Raw genomic sequence first — 23,503 nt, 5'->3', positions numbered from 1 at the left:
CAAATTCCATGAAATTTATCAGTGATAATGAACCTGATTCTGCCTCTATTCTCTCCTTTGCATCAAGATAAGACAATTAAGAAAGTAGTGCTTTAGCCTGAATGTTAACCAGCTGCAGAACCAGATGGATAAATTGAAAATAAAATCTGTCTTCAAATAAAAACTTGTTGCCAATTATCATGGAAGGCTAAAGGCTAACCCAGTAGCTGATTTTGGTGGCATGTCCATTATTGGGGAACTGGCTATTCATCCTATTCAATGCCTCCACACAGACCATGAAAAATAGTCCAAATGTTGGACATGTTTCTGGAGGAAGCCCTCCTACTGAGCCCAAGATTATCCAAGTTTCCCCAAAGTAAAAAGTCTGATCCAAAATCTATTTGATGGTTGAAGCAAATTTCAGCCAGGGAGTGGTGATTCCGTCAACTCAACGTTTCTCTAAGGTTAATAGTTGGTTTCCATTAGGTTCACTATTAGTTTCAAGTATTCTTTTTGCATGGTTTAGCACAAATAACATCCATGTAACCAGCAAAACAACTTTGTTCAGAGACCTGACAACACTGAATTATAGTTTATCCCTTTTCTCTCCCACTATGTTCAACAGTAAGAGATTTTTTTCCTCCCCTGCCAGCTAAACTACTTACCGTATAACTGGTCTTATTCTTGTAGCCTGTTATCAATACTGTTTCTTATGGCCTTAATTATAGACAGGAAGTCTCATTATCCAACGGCCTTTATATGGTATCTGGATTGTGCCACTGAATTTTTAACTAATCATTATGACATTAATGATTCATTAATGGTTCATTCTAGTTCGTTATGACATTATATTTGTATTGGTAACTACTTTTAAATAGCTTCTCACTATCAATTTGTGATCATGACTTTTTTGTGTTAGAATTTTTAAACAAATCTTTATTGTGTTATAAAACTTATTTAATTTGGTGACTGTATACAAATTGGAATCAAACTTTTTTACCATATGTCTCCCCACCAAGTCTCTTGAAATTCAGGCTTCTGAAGATTGGTAGGTATACTCACATCTAACATCAAGGAGCACGCTTCTTTTGACTGTAGAATTTCTGCTTAAGTGGCAGCTAAATGTAACGTTATTGTCATCGGCTGTGATTGGATCGATGCACACAGTGCTGACATTGATCCGATTCAGAGGCTTCAAATTAATCACTCTGTCTTCCCGAAGCCAGACTAACTCTTCATCTTGCCTGTTGTTAACCACTGTGCATGTCAGAGAAAGAGATTCTGAGATATTCTTGATGAGCCTGTCGTTTGCTGTGCAATCATTAATGCAGATGTCTGTACCTGGTTAAGGAATAATAGCTCTCGTTTATAAATATATAACAGGAAGAGAGTTTAATAAGGAAGTAAACAGTACAACAAGTTACATTTTAAAAGGACTCTTTGGCTATTTCCAAAGGTTAATTGAATTATTCTTAAGTTTCTACTTTCGGGAAATGTCATAAAAATCTGTGATTCTGTAACTACAACATTATTACTTTGGCAATTCAGTTAATCAATCCGATGGGCTAGCCTGATGTGAAGAGGAAAAGAAGCTTTAAATGACTGCACTGGGGCAATTTCTTCATAATCTGTGGATCTCAGGAGAAGAAATTCCATTATTCTCTCAAACAAATTGCACTTTATCATACACTTATATTGTTTATGATGTAATCTATCAATCATTTTTCTATATACTGGATATTGTAACAGCGATTTTCTGATTCTGCTAAACAAAATTCAGCATTTCATACACCTGGTAGTATAAAGGCATCATCTGAAATATTGTTGGCTTCAGAAATCAAAAGAAAGTTTCTGAATTGTTTCTCTACTATTCCATTTAACAAAGATAGAAAAGTATAACAATTATTCTGAAAAGCATAAAAGGAGGGTAATCACCTTTAAATTTACCCAATGATTCACCTTCTGTCGTAACGAATTTCACAGATTTACTGCCCACTGGCTGAAGAAATTCCTCTTCATCTAAGTTTTAAAGGAAAATTTCTTTATTCTGAGGCTATGCCCTTGGATCCAAGACTCTCCTGCTAATGGAAGCATTCTCTTTATGTCTGCTTTATTCAGGTCTTTCAGTATCTGGTAGATTTCAATGAGATCCCCCATCATTTTTCTGAATTCCATCAAGTATAGACCCAGAGATATCAAACACTATTATGCAAATGAGAGAAATGTTCTCACAGGTTCAAAAAGGTGCTCAAAAATGAAAGTAAAGGCTGTGAAAGTAAAGGATTAGTCCAGAGACAATTAGTCACAAATACTAACGTAAAAGATTAGTGTCTCAAATGTTCTCAGCAGATGAGGTAAAAGGATTAGAATTTATATTCTAATGATGAGTTGACTATGCTCACCACTGGCCTACCGATAAAATAATAACTTGCCTTGTGCAGCTTTGTCGATATGAAACTGCTGAGAGAAGCTGGCTGCAGCAACCTCATCAAGGCCCTCTACTATGACAAGGCCATCCACAACATCATCACCAATTTAGCTGTCAACACTGACAAAACATGTGAATGTTTCAATTTTCTGAATTCTTTGGGCAGGGGTTTGCTTTGTTACTGGGCATCAAAAGTATGTTGAGCTAAAATACCTTTTAATAATGCTAGGTAATTTTAAAAAATAATTTAAAATAAAGTGTGTAGTTGTTTTATTGACAGTGTAAACACTCAGATTTTCAAATTTGTATGCACCCAGTCTGTGAGAATCCATTACTGAGGATTCAATGTAGCACCTTAAGCTACATTTCAATATCCATAATATCAAAAATATTCACCAAATGGTCAACATCACACTCATCTAATTCTAGGCTGAGTCCTGCAGAAGCACAAACTTTAATGTTGACAATGAAACTTTACCAGAAATGAACAGGCATCAATAATTATTATCAATATTGGGTGGCTACTTATTATGTTACAGATCCTCACCTCAATACAGTCTTGCTATGTGGACCAAAAGACCATAAGACATAGGAGAAGAATTAGGCCATTCAGCCCATCAAGTCTGCCCCGCCATTCCATCATGGCTGTTCCCGGATCCCACTCAACCCCATACACCTGCCTTATCACCATATCTTTTGTGCCCTGACCGATCAGTGAAACAATCAATTTCCACCTTAAGTATACACACAGACTTGGCCTCTACCATAGTCTGTGACAGAGCATTCCACCTCCTTAACTCTGTTCTAAAAGATCACCCCTCAATTTTGAGGATGTGCCCTTTAGTTCTGGATGTTCCCATTATTATAAGCATCACATCCTCCCTATCTAGTCCTTTCAATGAGATCACCCCTGCATTCTTCTAAATTCCACTGAGTACAGGCCCAAAGCTGCCAAACGTTCCTCATATGTTAACCCCCTTTATTTCTGAAATCGTCCTTGTGAACCTCCTTTGGATTCTCTCCAATGACAACACATCCTTTCTGAGATATTGGGCGCAAACTCCTCCATGGATTGTCACCTTGTCATGGTGGAGAAGCTTGTGTGGTCCTGAGATCCCGAGAGTGATGCCGTCTGGAGCTACGCTCCTGGTAGGGTCACCCATGGCAGTAAGGTCAAGGGTGAAGTCCCTGACAAAGAACAATCCAACCAAGACCTCAACGGTGAAATTTACTTTGAACTCAATGGCTGTGAATGCAGTTGAAGGCTGCAACAAATCCATCAGCTCCAATCGTTGTGGTTTCCAAGCCATTAGAATCAGTTGGTTGATTTGTGAAGTATCATATGCTTCTTGGATTGCAACATCAAGTACACATTAAGCAAATACATACACAGGCGTCTTCGCTCTGTGGGCCACTTCTGATCAACGGAACGAAGACCATTACCCTCAGCCTTGAGGGATAACCATGATGACAATCGGGCCCAAAACTGTTGACAATACTCCAAGTACGGCCTGACTAGTGTCTTATAAAGGCTCAACATTATTTCCTTGCTTTTGTATTCTATTCTCCTTGAAATTACTGTGAACATTGCATTTGCTTTCTTCACCACAGACTCAACCTGTCAATTAACCTTCCGGGAGTCTTGCACGAGGACTCCTACATCTCTCTGCACTTCCGATGCTTGAACCTTCTCCCCATTTAAATAATAATCTGCACTATTGTTCCTTTTACCAAAATGCATATTCATATATTTCCCAACACTAAATATTGACTAACTATGTTAAGTCTTTCATTCCTAGGATCATTTTTGTGAACCTCCTTAGGGTGAGCATATCCTTCATTAGATTTGGTGTCCAAAATTGCTCATAATATTCCAAAATCTGCTTGACCAATGCCTTATAAACTTCTGCAGTACATCCTTGTATAAAGCCTCAGCATTACATCTTTCCGGATACACATAGTTTAATACTGCTAATCAGTTATGCAAAGATGTCTTCCTGCGAAGTAATTTGAAGTCTTGTTCATGTAGCTTAGTATTATTATATAAATATTTTTATAACATTTAAGTACAATTGTTGCTTTATCATCTGCCATAGAGTCTAGTAAGGTAATGGATACTTTCACCAAGCTTTTGGAGAAGGTTGGCACAAATCCATTATTTTCAAAAATTGCAATAGACTCCTTCAAATTATGGAATGTATTAACGTGTGGCTGTTATATTGTTGAAAGCCAGAGCTTGTTGATGTTTAATGAACTAAATACACCACTAGCACTCTTAATACATCTTTAAAATAAAAACTGAAATGAAATGTGTAACAAATTCAATTCAGTATGATATTATTAACATACATTTTAGCACAGGCTGAAGTTAACACTTGTTTTTATGAAACCTTGCCTATATTATTAAACTAAAATGTGACAGCACAAAAAAAGACTCAAATAATTAAGGTTATTTAAAAAATCCGGAGGATTTTAAAACAGCTTGTTCCATTATCTATGCTATTCAATGAAATTAAACTAATATGAAAATCCATACCTGAACACCCGGTGCCAAAATGGAAGGCCACAATACAACTTAGCACAAAGGTAAAGTTCTCAATGGTCCACTGAGCCATTTTTCATGAATAGTTAAAGAATTTATGAAACACCAAAGGATCTTGATAATTCCTAATAAAATTCCAAAGATAAACCAAGTTCTAGAGAACACTGCACATTTATGAAAATTATTTTACTTTTTACCCTGATAGTTTTCTAGTGGCTTGCTTCAACTGCTTTGCAAACAATAGGCTAACTCAATAAAACCATACCAGATATATATATAGGATGACACCGGAAAGAGTCATGACTGAATCAGAAACTTCAATCATCAAATTTTATACATAATCCTTTAACATAAATGATTCAATGATTTTTTATAACATCAGTAGATTACATTTGGATTGCAGTATTGCTATCTCACCATTTTTATTTTATGGTTGAGATCAATAAAGATTAACAACTGAACAAGGGCAAGAGGTTTACCTATCATCATATCAATCAGTGTTTAAATGTTACTACAACAATGTGCTTATATTTATTTTGACAATATGATCTTGTTACTTTGCTGAATAAATATTTTCATCACAAAAATACAAGCAACAAGTAGGTTTTAATGTAATCACAGTTTAGTTCTAATGTGCTCGACTGTACAATAAAAGGTAACTATTCAACTAAGTTTTATGTGAAGGTACATCCATAAAAGTATTTTCTGATTGTAAAAGAAAATATCAATAAAATTTTTTATTATTTGTCTCAACTTTCCTCCACAAAATAATATGCAACATGTGAATTCCTTTAGTTGGCAATGGTTAACTGCTATGTTTCTTTGTAATTACTAGTTAGTTGTTTAAGATGTTACGTACCCGTGTCACGTGACAGTGGTGTACTTGTCACGTGACAGGTGTTGAAGCTATACTGGACTTGAAGTAATGGTCTTGTGATGGTGGAGTGACGTTATTTTCCCGCCAGTAGAGGTCATGTGAGAGGTTTTTTTTACAGGGTATAAAAGGAGGACCCCTCCCTGTGAGGAGGGGCAGTTTGTGGCTGGATTCGCCATGCTGACTTCATGCCACTGCATGATTTAATGTTATGACGCAGTTTAGTTGAAAGATGAAGTTTTATTTAATGCCTAAAGTTTAAAAGGTCATTGCCAGCAGTTTCTTTATAATGCTGCTAGTTGAGAATCAGTGGAGAGCGAAGATTGGAGTTCGGGAGATAAAAGATCGAGGAGAATCGATTTCGACGGTGAAACAGGTTCGACCTTGTTTGATCCTTATTCGGAAGGAATTCATTGACTGTTCTCCTGTTAATCCCTGTGAAATATCAGAAAGGATTGGGAACAGTGTTGTACAGGAAAGGTCAGTGCCTTTAAGCCGTTATATCTCATCTTCATAAAATTCTTCGTGGGAAAAAGTTCTATCTTGGGAACTGAAGCAACACGACGTGAAAGAGAATTTAAATAATCTTAAAAAGTCTCTCCTTTAAATGGACTGTGAGCATTTTGAACTTTTGCAATACTACTTTGAAGACCTGTTTTTGCAACATCGCTTTAAGAACTGTTTAAGCTGCCGCACAGCAGCTGATTTCCGGTTACGTTAGTGATTTGTTTACTTTTGGGGGGTTTGTTTTCAGTGTTTAATAAACGTGTTGTTTGTTATAAAAACCCTTGCCTAACTCATATATTTATTGTTGCCTGAATCCGTAACATAAATATGGGGGCTCGTCCGGGATTGGATCGTTAGAGTTTAAATGCTTGTTAAATTTTGAATCGGTGTTTTGGAAAAAGGGAATACTCGATTCATTTGTTTGATTGTTTTGCGAGTGGTATTTGGCAACAATGAATATTGATGAGTTTCTGGCTTCGCCAGATATGGAGTTGTTAGTGAAGGTGAAAAAAACTGCGGTATCTGAGATAGCTAGTAGATTGCAACTTAAAGGTATTTTGAAGACTACATCAAAGGCTGTAATACAGAGAAAAATCGCATCACACTATGTGGATTCGGGTGATTTTGATTAATCAATTTTAGAGTCGTTTCCAATAAGTAATCTGGAGATGCAGTTGCAAATCGAACAGATGAAGTTGGAACAAAGTAAAGCAGAATTGGAGTGTTGTAGGTTAGAAGCTGATCAGAAAAAACAGGATTTTGAATATGCAATGATGGAATTAAGGTCTGGGAATCAGTCTTCTGGTTCTGGAAAACTGTTTGTTGCTAGTCAAGAAATTAAATTGGTCCCACCATTTAGTGAAACAGAAGTGGAAAGATATTTCCAACATTTTGAAACGATTGCTCAGATTTCAGAGTGGCTGAAAGATAAATGGTCAGTGTTGTTACAGAGTGTAATTAAAGGCAAAGCACAACAAGTTTATACAGCTTTAACTGCTGCACAAGCATTAGATTATGACATTGTGAAAATGCATATTTTAAAGTCATACGAATTAGTCCCAGAAACATATAGAGAAAGATTCAGAAGTTTGAAGAAGTCTGTGGAAAAAACTTATGTGGAATTTGCTTATGATAAAGCTGTGTGTTTTGAAAGATGGGTTTCTTCTAAAAATGTAAATGAGGACTATGATACATTGAAAGAGCTGATTTTAATGGAGGAATTTAAAAGAAGCATCCCTGTTGAAGGAAGGACCTACTTAAATGAGAGGGATACTGATAAATTGCAGGACTGTGCTAGATTAGGTGATGAGTATGTTTTAATCCATAAGAATAAATTTCCTCAGGGCAGAATTTTTAAGAGGAAAAATAATACGGAGACTCAAGGTAAATCAGAAATTAAATCAGAAGTTAATGAGAAAGGTAAGGAGGAAGGAAAACCTGTGAAGGAAAGACAGTTTGGTCTTATTTGTAACTATTGTAGGAAGCCTGGCCATGTAATAGCTAACTGTTTCAGATTGAAAAAGAAAGAGAACGAAGCAGTTCCAGATGCTTGTGTGCAACATACTGAAGCACCTGTAAAATTACAGGGTTTGATAAACACAAATGAGGTTTTGTTAGAGTCTGACCAAGTTAGAAAGGGATATGATCATTTTATAACTGAAGGGTTTGTATCCTTGAAAGAAGGATCTACTCTGGTGCCAATAAAAATCCTTAAGGATACTGGAGCTTCTCAATCACTGATGTTAAACAGCGTATTGAAGTTTAATGAAGGGTCTGATACTGGTGAAGTAAATTATATAAGAGGTGTTGGGAGTGATTTTATGCCTGTACATTTGCATAAAGTAAATTTAAAGTCAGGGTTAGTTACAGGATTTGTTAAAGTAGGATTACAGCATAGCTTACCTGTGAAGGGTATTTCTTTATTGTTAGGTAATGACTTGGCAGGTGGACAAGTTTTTACTGAAGTGCATTTGACAATGGAGTCAGAGGAACCAGAGCTGAATTCTAACACAGATTCTTCCTGTGTTGGGTGTTGTGACTAGAGCTATGGCTAAAAAGATTGATGCGCAGGATGAGGTTGTTACTCATGACAGTTCAACTCAGGATTTGAGTTTTGAGGATGTGTCAGAGACTTTCTTACCTTCGTTGTTTGAACAAGATTCTTGGAGTAGGTCTGACTATAAAGATTTATCTCTGTCTCGGAAGGAGATGATAGCAGAGCAGAATAGAGACCCTGAGATTATAAAATTAAGGGAACAAGCTCTACTAGGTAGTGAAATTGGGAAGGTGCCAGTAGGATATTACTTGGAAAAAGGAGTGTTGATGAGGAAGTGGAGATCACCTACAATTCCTGCAAGTGAGGAATGGAATATTGTTTACCAGGTATTTGTCCCTAAAGTTTATCGAAATGAGATTTTGACTTTAGCTCATAGTGTGCCTTTCGGTGGACATCAAGGGGTAAGGAAAACTGTGGACAAGATTTTAAAACATTTTTACTGGCCTGGTCTAAGAAAAGATGTGGCGATGTTTTGTAAAACATGCCATACTTGTCAAATTGTGGGTAAACCAAATCAGGTTACACCAGTAGCTCCATTACAACCTATTCCAGCATTTGGTGAACCATTTTCTAAAGTTATTGTAGATTGTGTTGGTCCATTACCAAAGACAAAAACTGGTTATCAGTATTTGTTGACTATCATGTGTACTTCGTCTAGGTTTCCAGAGGCAGTACCACTTAGGAATATAAAAGCTAAAACTGTGACAAAGGCCCTTATAAATTTTTTTTTACTTATTCTGGATTACCTAAGGAGATACAAACTGATCAAGGCAGTAATTTTATGTCTGGATTGTTTCAACAGATAGTTTATAAATTGGGAGCTAAGCAAATCACTTCATCTGCATACCATCCAGAATCGCAGGGTGCCTTGGAGAGGTTTCATTCTACCCTCAAGAATATGATTAGGACGTATTGTGTGGAAAATGAAAATGATTGGGATGAGGGTATAAACTTACTTTTATTTGCAGTAAGGGAATCAGTACAAGAATCTTTAGGTTTTTTTTAAGTCCATTTGAACTTGTATTTGGGCATAGAGTTGGAGGACCTTTAGCTTTATTAAAGGAACAGTGGATTAGCAAGGAAATACACACTAATTTGTTGGACTACATTTTGAAATTTAAGGACAGGTTACATAAAGCTTGTAGCTTAGCCAAGGAAAATTTAAAATTGGCTCAGGAGAAAATGAAAACTTGGTATGATAAAGAAGCTAGGATGAGGATGTTTAAGCCTGGAGATAAGGTTTTGGTTCTTTTCCCAGTGCAAACGAATCCTTTACAAGCTAGATTTCATGATCCTTATGAAATTGTGTCTAAAATCAATGATGTGGATTACGTGATAAAAACTCCAGATCGTAGAAGGTCAACACAACTTTGTCATATAAATATGATAAAACCATATTTTGGGAAACAGTCTGATACTGTGACTGTTGTGGTTAGTGAGAATGAGTTTGATTTAACCAGGAACATGATAGATGATTCATCTGAATTTCATTCTAAATCCAACATTGTTTCTGTTAGGTTACCAAATTCAACCATTCTGGAAAATATTGATGAGAAATTAGCACATTTACAGCTAAAACAGAAACAACAGATGAAGGAATTAATTTTTAAATATAAGGATTTGTTTCCAGATGTTCCGAGAAGGACTACTATAGCTTCACATGATGTAAATGTTGGAGATGCCAAACCTATCAAACAACACCCATATAGGATGAACATGGGAAAATGTGAACTTGCTGAGAAAGAAATTGAATATATGTTAGAGAATAATATCATTGGACATTCTAACTCGAATTGGAGTTCACCCTGTGTTATGGTGCCAAAACCAGATGGTAGTATTAGGTTTTGTACGGACTATAGGAAGGTGAATGCTGTAACGAAAACAGATGCATATCAAATTCCTAGAGTAGATGATTGTGTAGATAAAGTTGGAAAAGCAAAGTTCCTTACAAAGATTGATTTATTGAAAGGGTATTGGTGTGTTCCATTAATGGACAGAGGTAGAGAGATTTCTGCATTTGTAACTCCATCTGGGTTACAGCACTGGAGAAGTTTTTTCCCTACTGCGGTCACTTTGCTGAACTGTTAACTGCTGGTTAGCTGTCGGCTAACTATTACTTGGATTGCACTACCTGTATGTATAATCTATATTTTCATTTATATTTATCATTATTATTGTTATGAGCAGAGAGACAACATCTGGCGGAAGTAAATTCCTTGTATGTGCACAGGTACTTGGCGATTAAAGTCTGATTCTGATTCTGATATGAATATAATGTTCTGCCATTTTGGATGAAGAATGCCCCAGGTACTTTCCAGAGGATGATTAACTCTGTGATTCAGGGATTGAAAGATACTGATGCTTATATTGATGATTTAGTGAAAGGAAATGATACTTGGGAATGTTACGAATTCCCGTAACTGGATTACTTACCAGCAAAGATAGAGAGGTCCGTTGAAGTCTGATGGTACTATTTTTAAAAGTCTTTATTTATAAAGGGGCACAAAAATAAGATTAATACAAACATTCAGATAATATACATCGTCAATACTCAATTTAAAAGCACGAGTATAATAATAATCATCAATAAGAAATAGCTCGATCGTTTATTCTATGTTGTTCATTGAGAATGTGCTAAATGAATTTGTTCTGATAAAGGGAGCTTAGGAAACCTTCTTGATTTAGAGATGGGTAGCAAGATTGTACTATCTGTCTGAAGTAACCTGCAACATTCTGGTTTGGTCCATGACATATGCTAAATAGTCACAGCAAGTTCAAAGATCATAGGCATTGTTGTCTGTTGACTTATTCATTATAAAGCAAAAACTAACAACCAGTGTTAAGAAATATTTGCAAAGGTACTCAACCAAATTGTTAAACAATTTTGAAAGGAAGAGTTCACAAAGGAGCTCAAATTAGATTTATCAAATACGAATAACTTTTTGTTCAAGTGATTATCTTTCTTGCTTCTATTTACACTGATGTTATGAAGGACAAAAATACTGAAATCTTTACTTGAATCAACCACAAATGTTAATTGATGAATCTGGATTTCTTTGGTGTTTGGAATTAAGAGATGTGATGTCATGGGTTGAAACTCAGTGCAAGTCTTTTTGTTATTAAGATCTTTATGGTTGTCAAATGATTCAATGTACTATTGATGCTGTTAAAAAAAGATAAAATTACAGTGGATTCTTAGATTATTTTATACATTTCTACATTCATAATGTAATGTTGGACCAAGTTGTTGAAATGCTTACAGCAGATAGAGATAGATCCATTTATAATAATAGTTAGATGCAAGAATAAATAGATGTAATAAAATATACTGTTGTATTCATTTAAGGCAAAAATAAATGTAAAACAGTTCCTGAGCAGTATTACAGAACTGTGTGAAGAGTGAGGCATTGCACTTTGGGAGAGCAACTGGGGGCAAGTCTTATGTATTGAATAGTGGGCTCTGAGATGGCAGTCCTGAAGAAGCATTTTGCCCTGAAATGTTGAATTTTCATTTTCATAGATGCTGCCTGACCTACTGAGTTCCTCCAGCATCTTGTGTGTGTTGCTTTGGGATCTGAGGTGTGCTATAGAACAAAAAGAGCTGGGAATACAGATACATAATTCCCTGAAAGTGTCAGCACAGGCAGATAAGGTAGTAAAGAGAGATTTTAGCACATTGGGTTCATAAATCTTGACACTGAGTACAGGAGGTGGATTGTTGAAGTTCTTCAAGAGGGTGGTGAGGCCAAATTTAGAGTATTGCATACAATTCTGGTCATACATCTTAAGGAACAATGTCAATAAGTTTGAAAGAATACAGAGAAAATTTATAATGATGTTGCTGGAACTTGAGAGCTTAAGTTATCAGTAGAAGTTGTATCGGTTAGAACTTAAGTGCTTGGAGTGTAAAAGATTGAAGGGAGATTTGATGGATGTATACAAAATTATGAGAGGTACAGATAGGGTAAATATATGCAGGCTTTTTCCCCGTGGGTTGGGTAAGACTAGAACTAGAGGTTAAGTCTGAAATGTGAAGTATTTAAGAGGAAACTGTGGTGGAACTTCTTCGTTCAGAGAATGGTGGAAGTGTGAAACAAGCTGCCAGTGAAAGTGGTAGAAGCGAGTTCAATTTTAACATTTAAGAGGAGTTTCAGCAGGTATATGAATGAGATGGGGATGGAGGGATTTGATTTAGGTAGAGGTAGATTGGATTAGTCAGAAGGGCAGGTTGACATGGACTGGATGTACTGACATCCAGTATTATGTGTTGTAATACTCTATGACCCTATAATTCTTCTCACAAATGAAGAAAGAGAGCAATGGTCACTTAATAATAAATTGTTACGAATGAGGAGCAACTCTGATAGGCAGAAGGGTGCAAAGTCGCCCCCCTCCCCCTTTTTGAGAATCGCAAAATTGCTATTATTTCGGGTCTGATACCCAGGAAATGAGAGAGATAAACAGTTCATGTCAGTAATGAGAGAGAGACAACGCAGGGATACACAAAGGTTGGAATGTCTCCTATTGACAAAGAGAGAGATTACTGCTATTGTCTCTTGAAGAAGGAATTGTGTATTGAGTACTGTTCTATTCATTGAAACCCATCAGGGGGCAACCAGAGTGGTCTGGTTGAGGGATTGCATCATCCCAACCTGATTGACACCTGAGACCCCGTGAGTAGGGATAAAAGTAGGGTCTGGGGAACACCCCTCAGACGCACCAGGAGAGACGCTACAAGACCGGTGGGGGCTTGTGTGCGTGTCCACCCTTGCCTGGGTGACGAGTCCTCCATGGAACGGTCTAGCTAAAGGACGGAGGGGTCATACGTGCATGGCCACAATAACATCGCATCGACAGATCAAGATCGTAAAAGGAAAGTCGGCAAGTTACTCTCTTTCTCTCCCCCTCTCTCTCCAACAATTGCAACACAGCGATCAGCAACTACCGCAGCCTGCATGAACTGAACTGAACTTTATACTTCCATTGGACAATTCATTATCCCCTAGACAATGATAGAGCTTATTTCTTATTGATTATTATTATACCCGCACTTTTAGGTTTAGTATTGATGATGTATATTATCTGTATATTTGCATTGATATTATTTTTGTGTATTTTTACTAATAAATTCTGTTAAAAATAGTATCATCGGACTTCAACGGATACTCCTATCTTTGCTGGTAAGATACCCAGTTACGGGGTTCGTAACAAAATAAAAACATGAGATACTGAACACAATGTGCAGGTCAGGTCATGCCTATGAAATTGAAGCAACATTTTGGGTTCAATTAATATGTCTAGTCAAAGACACTTTTCTCTGAATGTTCTGAGGAAGAACTCTTGACCTGAAGCATTAACTCAGTTTCACTTTCCACAAATAACAGCCTCACTTCCCAGGTATTTGCTTCTTTTCTTTTTGGTTCAAATTTCCAACATTTGTAGTTTGTTGATTTTTCAGTGACCCTTTATATTAGGTCATGCTTAGCCAACAGTGACAAATCCCATACAGATGCATAAACAACACCCCAATCAAATAAAGATTCTCAGTCCTGAAACATTTATTTATGCTGACATCTGTTTTAAAGGGACACACCCATTTCATAAACTGTTAAAATTTAAGTTCTTTAGATCAATAAGAAAAATGAAATTAAAGCAGGCTTGTCACTTTTGAAATGGCATTATTCAAATATCGTTTGACTATACCTGCAGTGGCCACCTTATTAAGTATGCCTTTACACCAGCATGCTAATACAAATATCTAATCAACCAATCAAATTGTTTGTTTTAAGGTGTTATATTTCCCCTTCAATGGTGTGGGGCATGGAGTGCAACCTGCAGATTATGATCTTCCCTTATGCCTGCTGCTCCAATTCTTCTTGATAGTACACCTCAAGGGTTCAGGAGTTTCAATGAGTAACTGCAGTCCAGTTTGTAAATGGTACAGAATGCAGTCTCAATGCACATGGTGGAGAGAGTGCATGTTTAATATTGTGGATGGGATGTTCAGGCTTGGTTGACCTTAAATTCTCATATGTCATTGGAGCTACATTCTTTTGGTCAGAGAATATTCCATGTTCCTGACTCGAGTCTTGTGGATAGAGCAATGGTTTTAGTAATAAGTCAGCTGACACGGAATGCCTGACTTCTCATCTATTCTTGTAGCCTTGTTTTTATGTAATTAGCATGCAATAATTGCTTGTCTATGGTGACCATGCCAGGTAAAGGGACTTGACCGAAATAGTAACTGTCCATATCCCTCTGCAGATTCTACCCGGCCCATTGAATTCCTCCAACAACAAACAAGCTGCTGGAGGAACTCAGAGGGTGGACCAGCATCTGTGCAAGGAGAAGAACTGTCGGTGTTTCCGGTCAAAAAGCTGCATGCTGCCTCAAATTGTCTGCAGTTCCTTTTCTCCCGTACGTGCTGCTTGACCCACTTAGGTGCCCCAGTAGTCTTTTGGTTGCTTTAGATTTCAGCATCTGCAGTCTTGTGTGTCTCCAAGTTCTTCCAGCAGTTTGTTTATTGCCCTTGGTGATTCACAGGTCTAATGACTTATCAGATCACTGAAGGCAAAGGGTTTATTGAAGAACTGCAAGCATTTGCAAATATCCTCATTATTTATCTGAACATTGATGAAACAGCTAAGGGTATTTCAGACCCAAGGTACTGCTAGAAGTGCATCAATATTCGAGGGAGTGGGAGAATTAATCTCAGCAACTATTTTCCTCTGTATGAAATGTGACTCCAGCCATTCATTGCTGTTAACATGTTTTACCAGGGCTCTATAAGAGACTCACCAAGTTCTGCCTCAACGTCAAGGACGTTATTCTCACCTTTCCACTTTATTATATAAATTTGCTTCAGAACCGTGATGCTTGGAACTGAGGGGTCCTAACAAAAAGCAATTGTATTGGTAAGCAGGTGAGCAATGAGTTAGACCAGGGGTCAGCAACCTTTACCACTGAAAGAGCCACTTGGACCCGTTTCCCACAGAAAAGAAAACACTGGGAGCCGCAAAACCCGTTTGACATTTAAAATGAAATAACACTGCATACAACGTTTTGTTTTGCCTTTATGCTATGTGTTGCATTTATGAAATTGATGAACTCCTGCAGAGAAAATGAAATTACATTTCTGCATGCAACAAAAACATTTTGAACTCCGAAAAAAAGACGTTGGGTTGAAGGTTACTTTTAAGTAAAATACTTAACGTCTATTTGAGTCCTTCTTGTATTTATGAAAAACGCCAAACTTAAATTTGCCGCCAGGAGCAAACCAAAAATAACGTCAGCCAGCTGTCAACCTGAAAAATAAAAGGACTATTTCACTGAACAATGAAAACATATGAATATACAAAATAATAGGCAATTAAAATATTTATCATACTTGTTCAGGTTGACTCACACCTGACAATGCAGTCGTATTCAGTAGGGATGGATCGATGCTTAGGGGAGTGACCGGGAAGGATAATGTGTTTTTTTTCCTCTCTAAACTCACAGAAGCGTTTCCCAAACGATGTTTGCATTGCGATGATTGCAGAATGTAAATACTCCGAATTTATCATGTCGTGACATTGTTTGAACTCTCTCAAATTGGGGAAGTGAGACCATGTGCCTTTCTGTAAATCTCTGGCAAGCAACGTCAACTTGCGCTCGAATGCCAAAACATCCTCCAACGTGTGCAGGGCTGTACGTCCTTACCCCGTTGAAGAGCTGTGTTCAGCGTGTTCAGGTGCGCTGTCATGTCTACCATGAAGTGTAGCTTTTCCAGCCACTCTGGCTGTTCCAGCTCAGGAAAGTTGAGCCCTTTGCTGCCCAGGAAAGTTTTCACTTCTTCCAGACACGCGACAAAGCGTTTCAGCACCTCCCCTCTGGACAGCCAGCGATAAAAACGCGTTGTAGCGGTTGCTACACGCAGTCAGTAAACTGCAGTCAAAGATAGCTTTATTCGAACTAAACAGCCTTGCTTTTAAGCCTCCCTCAACCCGCCCCCCATGGGCGCGGATGCTGCAAAAGACACGTACTCACAAACCCCCGTAGGCTATCTCCCTTAGCCTGAACGCTGGCTAATTGTGAGCCGGTTCGGATGTGTCAGGAAATGGGTCGCCACAACGTCTTATTTAGATTGTACAAGATCACCATAATCTTCGAATTTAGATTTACATTTCAAAAACTAACAAACTAACATAAAATACATTTTAATTAAATACTGACCATGTAGCGGTGTGCTACACGCAGCGCTAAAATTACGACACGGAGTCGGTAACTGCAGTCGAAGGAAAAAACTTTATTCGAAATCTTCAGCCTCACTTTTAAGCCTCTGTCAACCGGCCCCCCATGGCGCAGAGGCTCCAAAGCTCTGTGCTCGCAAACCCCCGTAGGCTATCTAATTGTGAGTCGGTTCGGATGTGCCAGGAAAAGGGTCGCCACAACCAATTATTTCCCAAAGCAACAGGGAGCCGCAGCACAGACGTAAAAGAGCCACATGTGGCTCCGGAGCCGCGGGTTGCCGACCCCCGAGTTAGACTGTCCAAATTGCACTGGCCACAGCACTTTCCATTGTTTGGCTGTTACTTCAGAGGCTGGTGTGGCATTCGTTACCCAAATCGATTTTTTGATAGAACACATCTGGGCAATTAGATGGTAGCAGCCTGAACATAAACACAAATTATGTTTGACTAATTTATGAGGTTTCTCATGAGGCTGCAGAGAAGATTGATGAAGAGAAAGCAGTGGACGATGTCTGTGTGGACTTGAAGCACATATTTTACAACGTAAATGCTGATCAATAAAACTGAGACAAGGAACAGGTAACAAGTCTGCAGATAAAAGAATCTGAAAAAAAACCCAAAGATGCGAGAGTTGTCAGGAAATATAGAGGAGTTTTAACCCAAAGGCAGAGCAGTGGAGACAATTCAGCAATGAGTAATTTTACTAATAGAGTGCAAAAATAACAAGCAACAAGGGGGCCACAAAATAAGAGAATATGTTCTATACTCACAAGCAGCAGGGGGGAGGCAACTGGTTGTGGTTGACTGGGTCATTGAGTGAACAAGGACTGTGTTTGAGAGCTGGGTTTAAATAGGCTGCAGGTGATGAGTTGGAAATGAATAGCAGATGACATCTGTTAGCTGAGTGGAGACTGGGAGGCGTCTGCTTGTGGATATGACAGGATCTCCTGCCCCTCCTATGCTGGTACCCAATGGTCCAGATGGTTCTGGTGGAACTTCTTGATGAGTGGTGGTTCCAGTATTAAACTGGAGAGCACCCAAGATCTCTCTTCTGGCTGAACCCTTCCCAGTCAATCAGGTACCACATATCCCATCCATGACAATGTGAATTCATCAACTAGCGAACCATGTATATTGGACCACCTTCCACTATCCTTCGTTCTGAAAATGCTAAGGATGGGTTTGGTGGTTCATGAACAATGGGTTTGAGGCAGGACATGTGGAAGGCAGGTGTTATCTTGTGGGTCAGTAACAGATGGGGATAGTAAGTGACTGGATTGATGTGATGGGTGATCTTGAAGTGACCAATAAAATGGGCGAGATCTTGTCGAAGTCGGTATGCACTTTTTCTGGGTCCATGGTTACGCCTTGGGTGAAAGTGCATAACCCAGAAAGGAATGGGATGTGAAACTGGCACTTATTTAATGTACTACATTTGGTTTTAGAGGAGATGCTTTCAGTCAAAGGGTGTGACAGACATGGTCGTGGGAGTCCTTGGAGAAGATGAGGATGTCGCCAAGGTAGATGAACACACACCTGTGCAGCATGTCAGAGGATACCATGAATGAAGGCTTGGAAAATGGCTGGTCTGTTGAAAAGTCCAAAGGCATCACCAAGTATTCGTAACAGCCAGTGAGTGTTATGAATATTGTTTTCCACTCATACCCCTAGTGTATGCAAGTCAGTTTGTACTCACTCCATAGATCCAGTTTGGTGAGGATCTGGGTCCCGAAGAGTGTTTTGAATGTGCTATCCATCAAGGGGAGAGGATAGCAGTTCTTAATAGTAATTTTGTTGAGTCCACAGTAGTCGATGAAGGGACAGAGACCCCATCTTTCTTTTTGACAAAGAAGAATCCTCCACTGGCTGGGGACTGGGATGGTCCAATGAAATCGCGATTTTGTCATTCACTGATATAGTCATTCATGGTTTGGGTCTCAAGAGGGGAGAGGGAGAACAGATGACTTTGGGGTGGGGTACTGGCCAGTAAGAGGTTGGTTGTACAATTGTGTGATCTATGAAGTGGCTGAGTGCTGGCCTCCCTCTTATAAAAGGCAATGGCTCCATTATGGTTTTCCTGTGGGAGCTAAGTGAGGTCAAGGGTTTCCTCCATCCCCATGAACTTACAGGGTGAAGTCAGCTGAGATCGCATGCAGGTGGTCTTGCAGGTACATCCCAATTCAGCAGTGAACTGGCCAACCAGATGAAGTGAGAGTTGTAATGGAGAGCCAGCATAACGCAAGATGAGAGATGAGTCGATCAGAAGGAATTGGATGAACTCATGATGCTCTGCAATGCTCATGGGCGCAGGCTGTTTGCGCACACGAGTATCCCAGACCCCAAGCGATGTCCGTCAATGGTTGTGATGCAGAAGAGGTGAGAGATTGCTCAGTAGGAAATACAATCTGCATGCACAGTGCAGAAAGCTGCCTGCTACACCAGAATCTACCAGAGCATCCTATGTGTGTAGAAGGTGTAGAGGAGAACAGGGAGAGTGAATTGGGCTATGGTTCCTGAACAACAGGTTGGGGACACCTTGTTGGATGGGAGGCCCCTTCCTTCTTCCTGGTGATGTCATTTTCCCTGGACACAGTGAGCATTTAATATGTGGGCGATCAGCTGCTCTGCAGTACGTGCACAAGTTGTTTCTCCACCAAAGCTCATATTCTTGGGGGAGTTAAGGAAGCTCTCCCTAACTGCATGGGCTCTGGAAGGATTGATGGCAAGGGTTCTGTGGCTTGAAATAGTTCTGGAACAGAATCGGGATTCTGGCTGGTATCCTAGAGGGTCGCTCCATAAGACGATTGTCAACACAGAGGGCCAAACTGATGAGGCTTTCGAGGTCAGTGGGCATCTCCCAGACAAACAGCTCATCTTTCAAGTGCTCCAAGAGGCCAAGATCGCGATGAACCAATGGCGTTCCTCTGTGCTTATGACAAGATGTCTGGTGGTGAATAGCATTTCTACGTTCTGCCACAATTGTCCACAGTGACTCCACATTGTAATCCAGCACTGAACATGAGCCTACCTTCCATTTGCCAGATTGTTGAAAACCTGGCACATCTCAGTAGTGAACTCCACATATTTATCTCAGATGGTGGTTACCTTGTCCCATTTAGCGGTGGCTCAGGTCAAACCTTGCCCAGTCATGAGAGATGACAGATATAATCTTAGCTCAGTCCACAGAATGCAGAGAGGGCTGCAGTTTGGAGTGCAAGGCCCACTGGAACAGGAAGTGGCTGGCATTGGGTTGGAAAAACATCAAAATATTCAGGCACCAGAATCTGGGGCCTGAGGGAGGTTTGACAGGCTCAGGGTTGCTGTAATGATGCAGAATTGGAAGAGAGTGGCAACCAGATGGTCAAAAAATGATGTGTGATAGGGAAATTTCATGGTGATTTTCATGATCAGTAGCCCAAAATTCATAAGGTACACCTAAAGGTATTCAGGAAGCAAAATCTTTGTTGTCCAGTTAAAGCAGTGCTATTGATATTCCACTAAGTAAGGGGAAGGCAAGCATTTTAATTCAGGACCATATTCTCTCAATCTGGCAGAGACTGTAGGACATGTAACTAAGGGAAGCCACTTATATCGAGTTCAGAAAAAGGTTACTTCACTTTAGAGGAGAGGAGGGCGCTGGTGGCGGGGGGTGGGGGAGAGTTATAATTACTTGGCTTAGACTCGGCCATACTGGTTTAAATGCCACATTGTTTAGGCATGGTAAAATACTTCAGGTGAGCGTAGACAGTGTCAACTTTCGGAGACAGTCTTACCTGTGTTATTGGAATGTAGGGCACATGAGTGGGGAAGAAAGTGGGGAAGATTCTATGATACAATATTGTTACTTTCGATAGTTTGGTGGGAGTACGGGCAAGAAGCACAAGAGAAGCATAAGTAAATATTTAAATTCTTGAAACTTGTTGGGTTGTTTAGTGCAATTTAAGTCAATAGCATTGGGTGTTTTTCTATTTAGTTATTTTATTATTATTATCATCATCTTCATCCTTATTATTAGGGTTATTTCTTCTCAGGGTGGTGTTGGTAGGTGTAATGATCACTCTCCTGAATCCTCCTCACACTCTAGGTGGCGGTAATGCACCTTTTTATTTGGGCTGCCAACCTCCAGTAACAGAAGAAGAAAGAGGGAGAGCTAATTAGTTTAAGTAACAGAGAAGGTGTAGAGGGCAGTGGGTAGAACAAAGGGAATGTCTGCAACAGGGTGAAATGATGGACCGTCACTGAATGGACAGTTTGATTCCTTTGTCTGTATAATGTGCTGCTAATATTAAATCTGGGCAATAGTGTACAAACTAGACTAATGTGATGTTCTCAGCAGAAAGGTTTGTGCAGACGAGAAACAAAAGCTCGAAGAGGAATGGCTAGTCCTGATACAACAGAAAGAAAGAGCAAGTTAGCTGAAGTTAGAGAATTCACCATTGAGTTCTGCTGGCTGCAATGCAGTCGGAAAAAAATGAGGCATTGTTTCTTGATCTTATATTGGGCCTCATTGTAGCAATGCAGGAGAACACAGATGGAAGGGTCAGAGTGAGGTGGGGAGTAAAATGACGGACTCCCCAGACACTCAGAGTCACTATAACAAAGGATTCTTTGATAGTTGATTAAGCTGAAGGTTGTCACTTTCATGGCAGATGGGGTAAATGGTACAGCTCAAACTAGAGGTAAGAAAGGAAAAAAATTATATTAACAGCTGCAGAAAAACTTCTAGAAATAAAAGTCTTAACTCTAGAAGTTATTAACAATGACTATTAAGGAGAAATAAATAATGTTCAGACCTCCAAGGGGGTTGTTAATGATTTTTCTAATCTTACAATGGAATGCTAGAAGCCTGTTGCTTATAGTCAAGAGTTTGAGAAATTTATTGAAAATTTCGCATGTCTACATGAAGTGTTGTCACAGGAAAGCAACGTCCATTGTCAGGGATCCACACCACAAAGGACATGCTCTCTTTCACTGCTGCCATCAGGAAGGTGGTAAAGGAGCCTCAAGACTCACACCACTAGGTTCAGGAACAGTTATTATTCCCAAACCATCAGGCTCTTGAACCAGAGGGGATAACCTCACTCAACTTCACTTGCCCCGTAACTGAACTGTTTCCACAACAGTTTACTATAACTGTTGCGGAAGGTTTAAATTAATTTGGCAAAGTGATAGGGTTGAGGATGAGGCAGTTGATATACAAGCAGATAGCAGAGACTGGTTCGAACCCTTGAACCAGTGGGGATAACTTCACTCAATTTCACTTGTTCATCATTGAAATGTTCCTAGAACCTATGGACTCACCTCCAAGGACTCTTCATCTCATGTTCTCAATATTTATTGCTTATTTATTATGATCATCGTCATCATCATCATCATCATTATTATTATTATTATTACTATTATTATTTCTGTCCGGTGGTCTCTGAGGATATAGCAAGTGTGTGTAACTAGGAAGTGTGTTGTGATACAACAGTGGGGAGTGATCATTTTACTACTATCTGTCAAATGGGAATAGATGTGTATCAGTGGATAAGTTCTCATATCCCCAGATGGATATTTAAAAAAGCTAATTGGAATGTATTTGATGGTTTATGTGAAAGTAGATTGCTGATCATTTGGTTTTGGAGGATGTTGACTTGAGTAATAATACTTTGTGTTTTGTACTCAACTCAATAGCTAAGGAATCAATCCCTAGATCGTTGGGAGAAGATAAAAGGTAGCTAGCTTTTCCCTGGTGGATCTATGAATGTAAAAGAGCTCTGAAGGAGCAGAATATAGTTATTAGGAAAGTTAGGCATTGTTACTCTTATTTATCTTTCATACAATATAAATGAACTCAAGCTATAGTTTGAAAAGTAGTGTGAAGAGTAAAGAAAATGTCCTGGATAGTGTGATAGATTTGGAAGAGAAAGGTAGGGGAAGTTTAGGTATGATAAGGAAAATGGGAGTTAGAAAAATTAACACATAGTCGGATTTGTATGGTGGGGAAAAGGTCATGGTAATTGACTCTGAAAAAGCAGAATTATTAGCAAAAACATATGATCGTATACATTGTTCAGCCAATTTAAGAAGAGTGGTCTTGTAGAGAAACAGTTTCGGCAGGCAATCCTCAGACTGCCAAGATAAAAGAATAGCAACACACACAAAATGCTGGTGGAACACAGCAGGCCAGGCAGCATCTATAGGGAGAAGCGCTGTCGACATTTCGAGCCGAGACCCTTCGTTAGGACTAACCGAAAGGAAAGGTAGTAAGAGATTTGAAAGTAGTGGGTGGAGGGGGAAATGCAAAATGGTAGGAGAAGATCAGAGGGGGTGGGGTGAAGCTGAGAGCTGGAAAGGTGATTGGCAAAAGGAATACAGAGCTGGAGGAGGGAAAGGATCATGGGACGGGAGGCCAAGGGAGAAAGAAAGGGATTGGGGAGCACCAGAGGGAGATGGAGAACAGGCAAAGAGTGATGGGCAGAGAGAGAAAAAAAAAGGGGAGAGGGGAAAAAACTAAATATATCAGGGTTGGGGTAAGAGGGGAGGAGGGGCATTAACAGAAGTTAGAGGTCAATGTTCATGCCATCAGGTTGGAGGCTACCCATCCGGTATACAAGGTGTTGTTCCTCCAACCTGAGTGTGACTTCATCTTGACAGTAGAGGAGGCCATAGATAGATATATCAGAATGGGAATGGGACATGGATTTAAAATGTGTGGCCACTGGGAGATCCTGCTTTCTCTGGCGGACAGAGTGTAGGTGTTTGGCGAAACACCTGCATCGGGTCTCACCAATATATAAAAGGTCACACTGGGAGCACTGGACGCAGTATACCACACCAGCCGACTCACAGGTGAAGTGTCATGTCAGCTGTAAGGACTGTCTGGGGCCCTGAATGGTGGTGA

At 39.3% G+C, this 23,503-nt stretch overlaps 1 protein-coding gene across 1 annotated transcript in view; it reads right to left on the bottom strand.

Annotated features, from left to right (window-relative positions):
* LOC132395207 (transmembrane and immunoglobulin domain-containing protein 1-like) overlaps positions 1-18,919 on the bottom strand; it is a 36,218-nt gene extending 17,299 nt beyond the window's left edge. Inside the window, exons 1-2 of the mRNA XM_059971496.1 lie at positions 18,745-18,919; positions 1,042-1,320 (exon numbers count right to left, since the gene is read on the bottom strand). Coding sequence (XP_059827479.1) covers positions 1,042-1,320; positions 18,745-18,919 — 454 coding nt within the window. The remainder of the gene's footprint in view (positions 1-1,041; positions 1,321-18,744) is intronic.
* Positions 18,920-23,503: the final 4,584 nt, after the last annotated feature.

The sequence above is a fragment of the Hypanus sabinus genome, chromosome 6, assembly GCF_030144855.1.
Source record: "Hypanus sabinus isolate sHypSab1 chromosome 6, sHypSab1.hap1, whole genome shotgun sequence".
NCBI classification, from domain to species: domain Eukaryota; kingdom Metazoa; phylum Chordata; class Chondrichthyes; order Myliobatiformes; family Dasyatidae; genus Hypanus; species Hypanus sabinus.
This window is presented reverse-complemented; position numbering and strand designations above follow the sequence as displayed.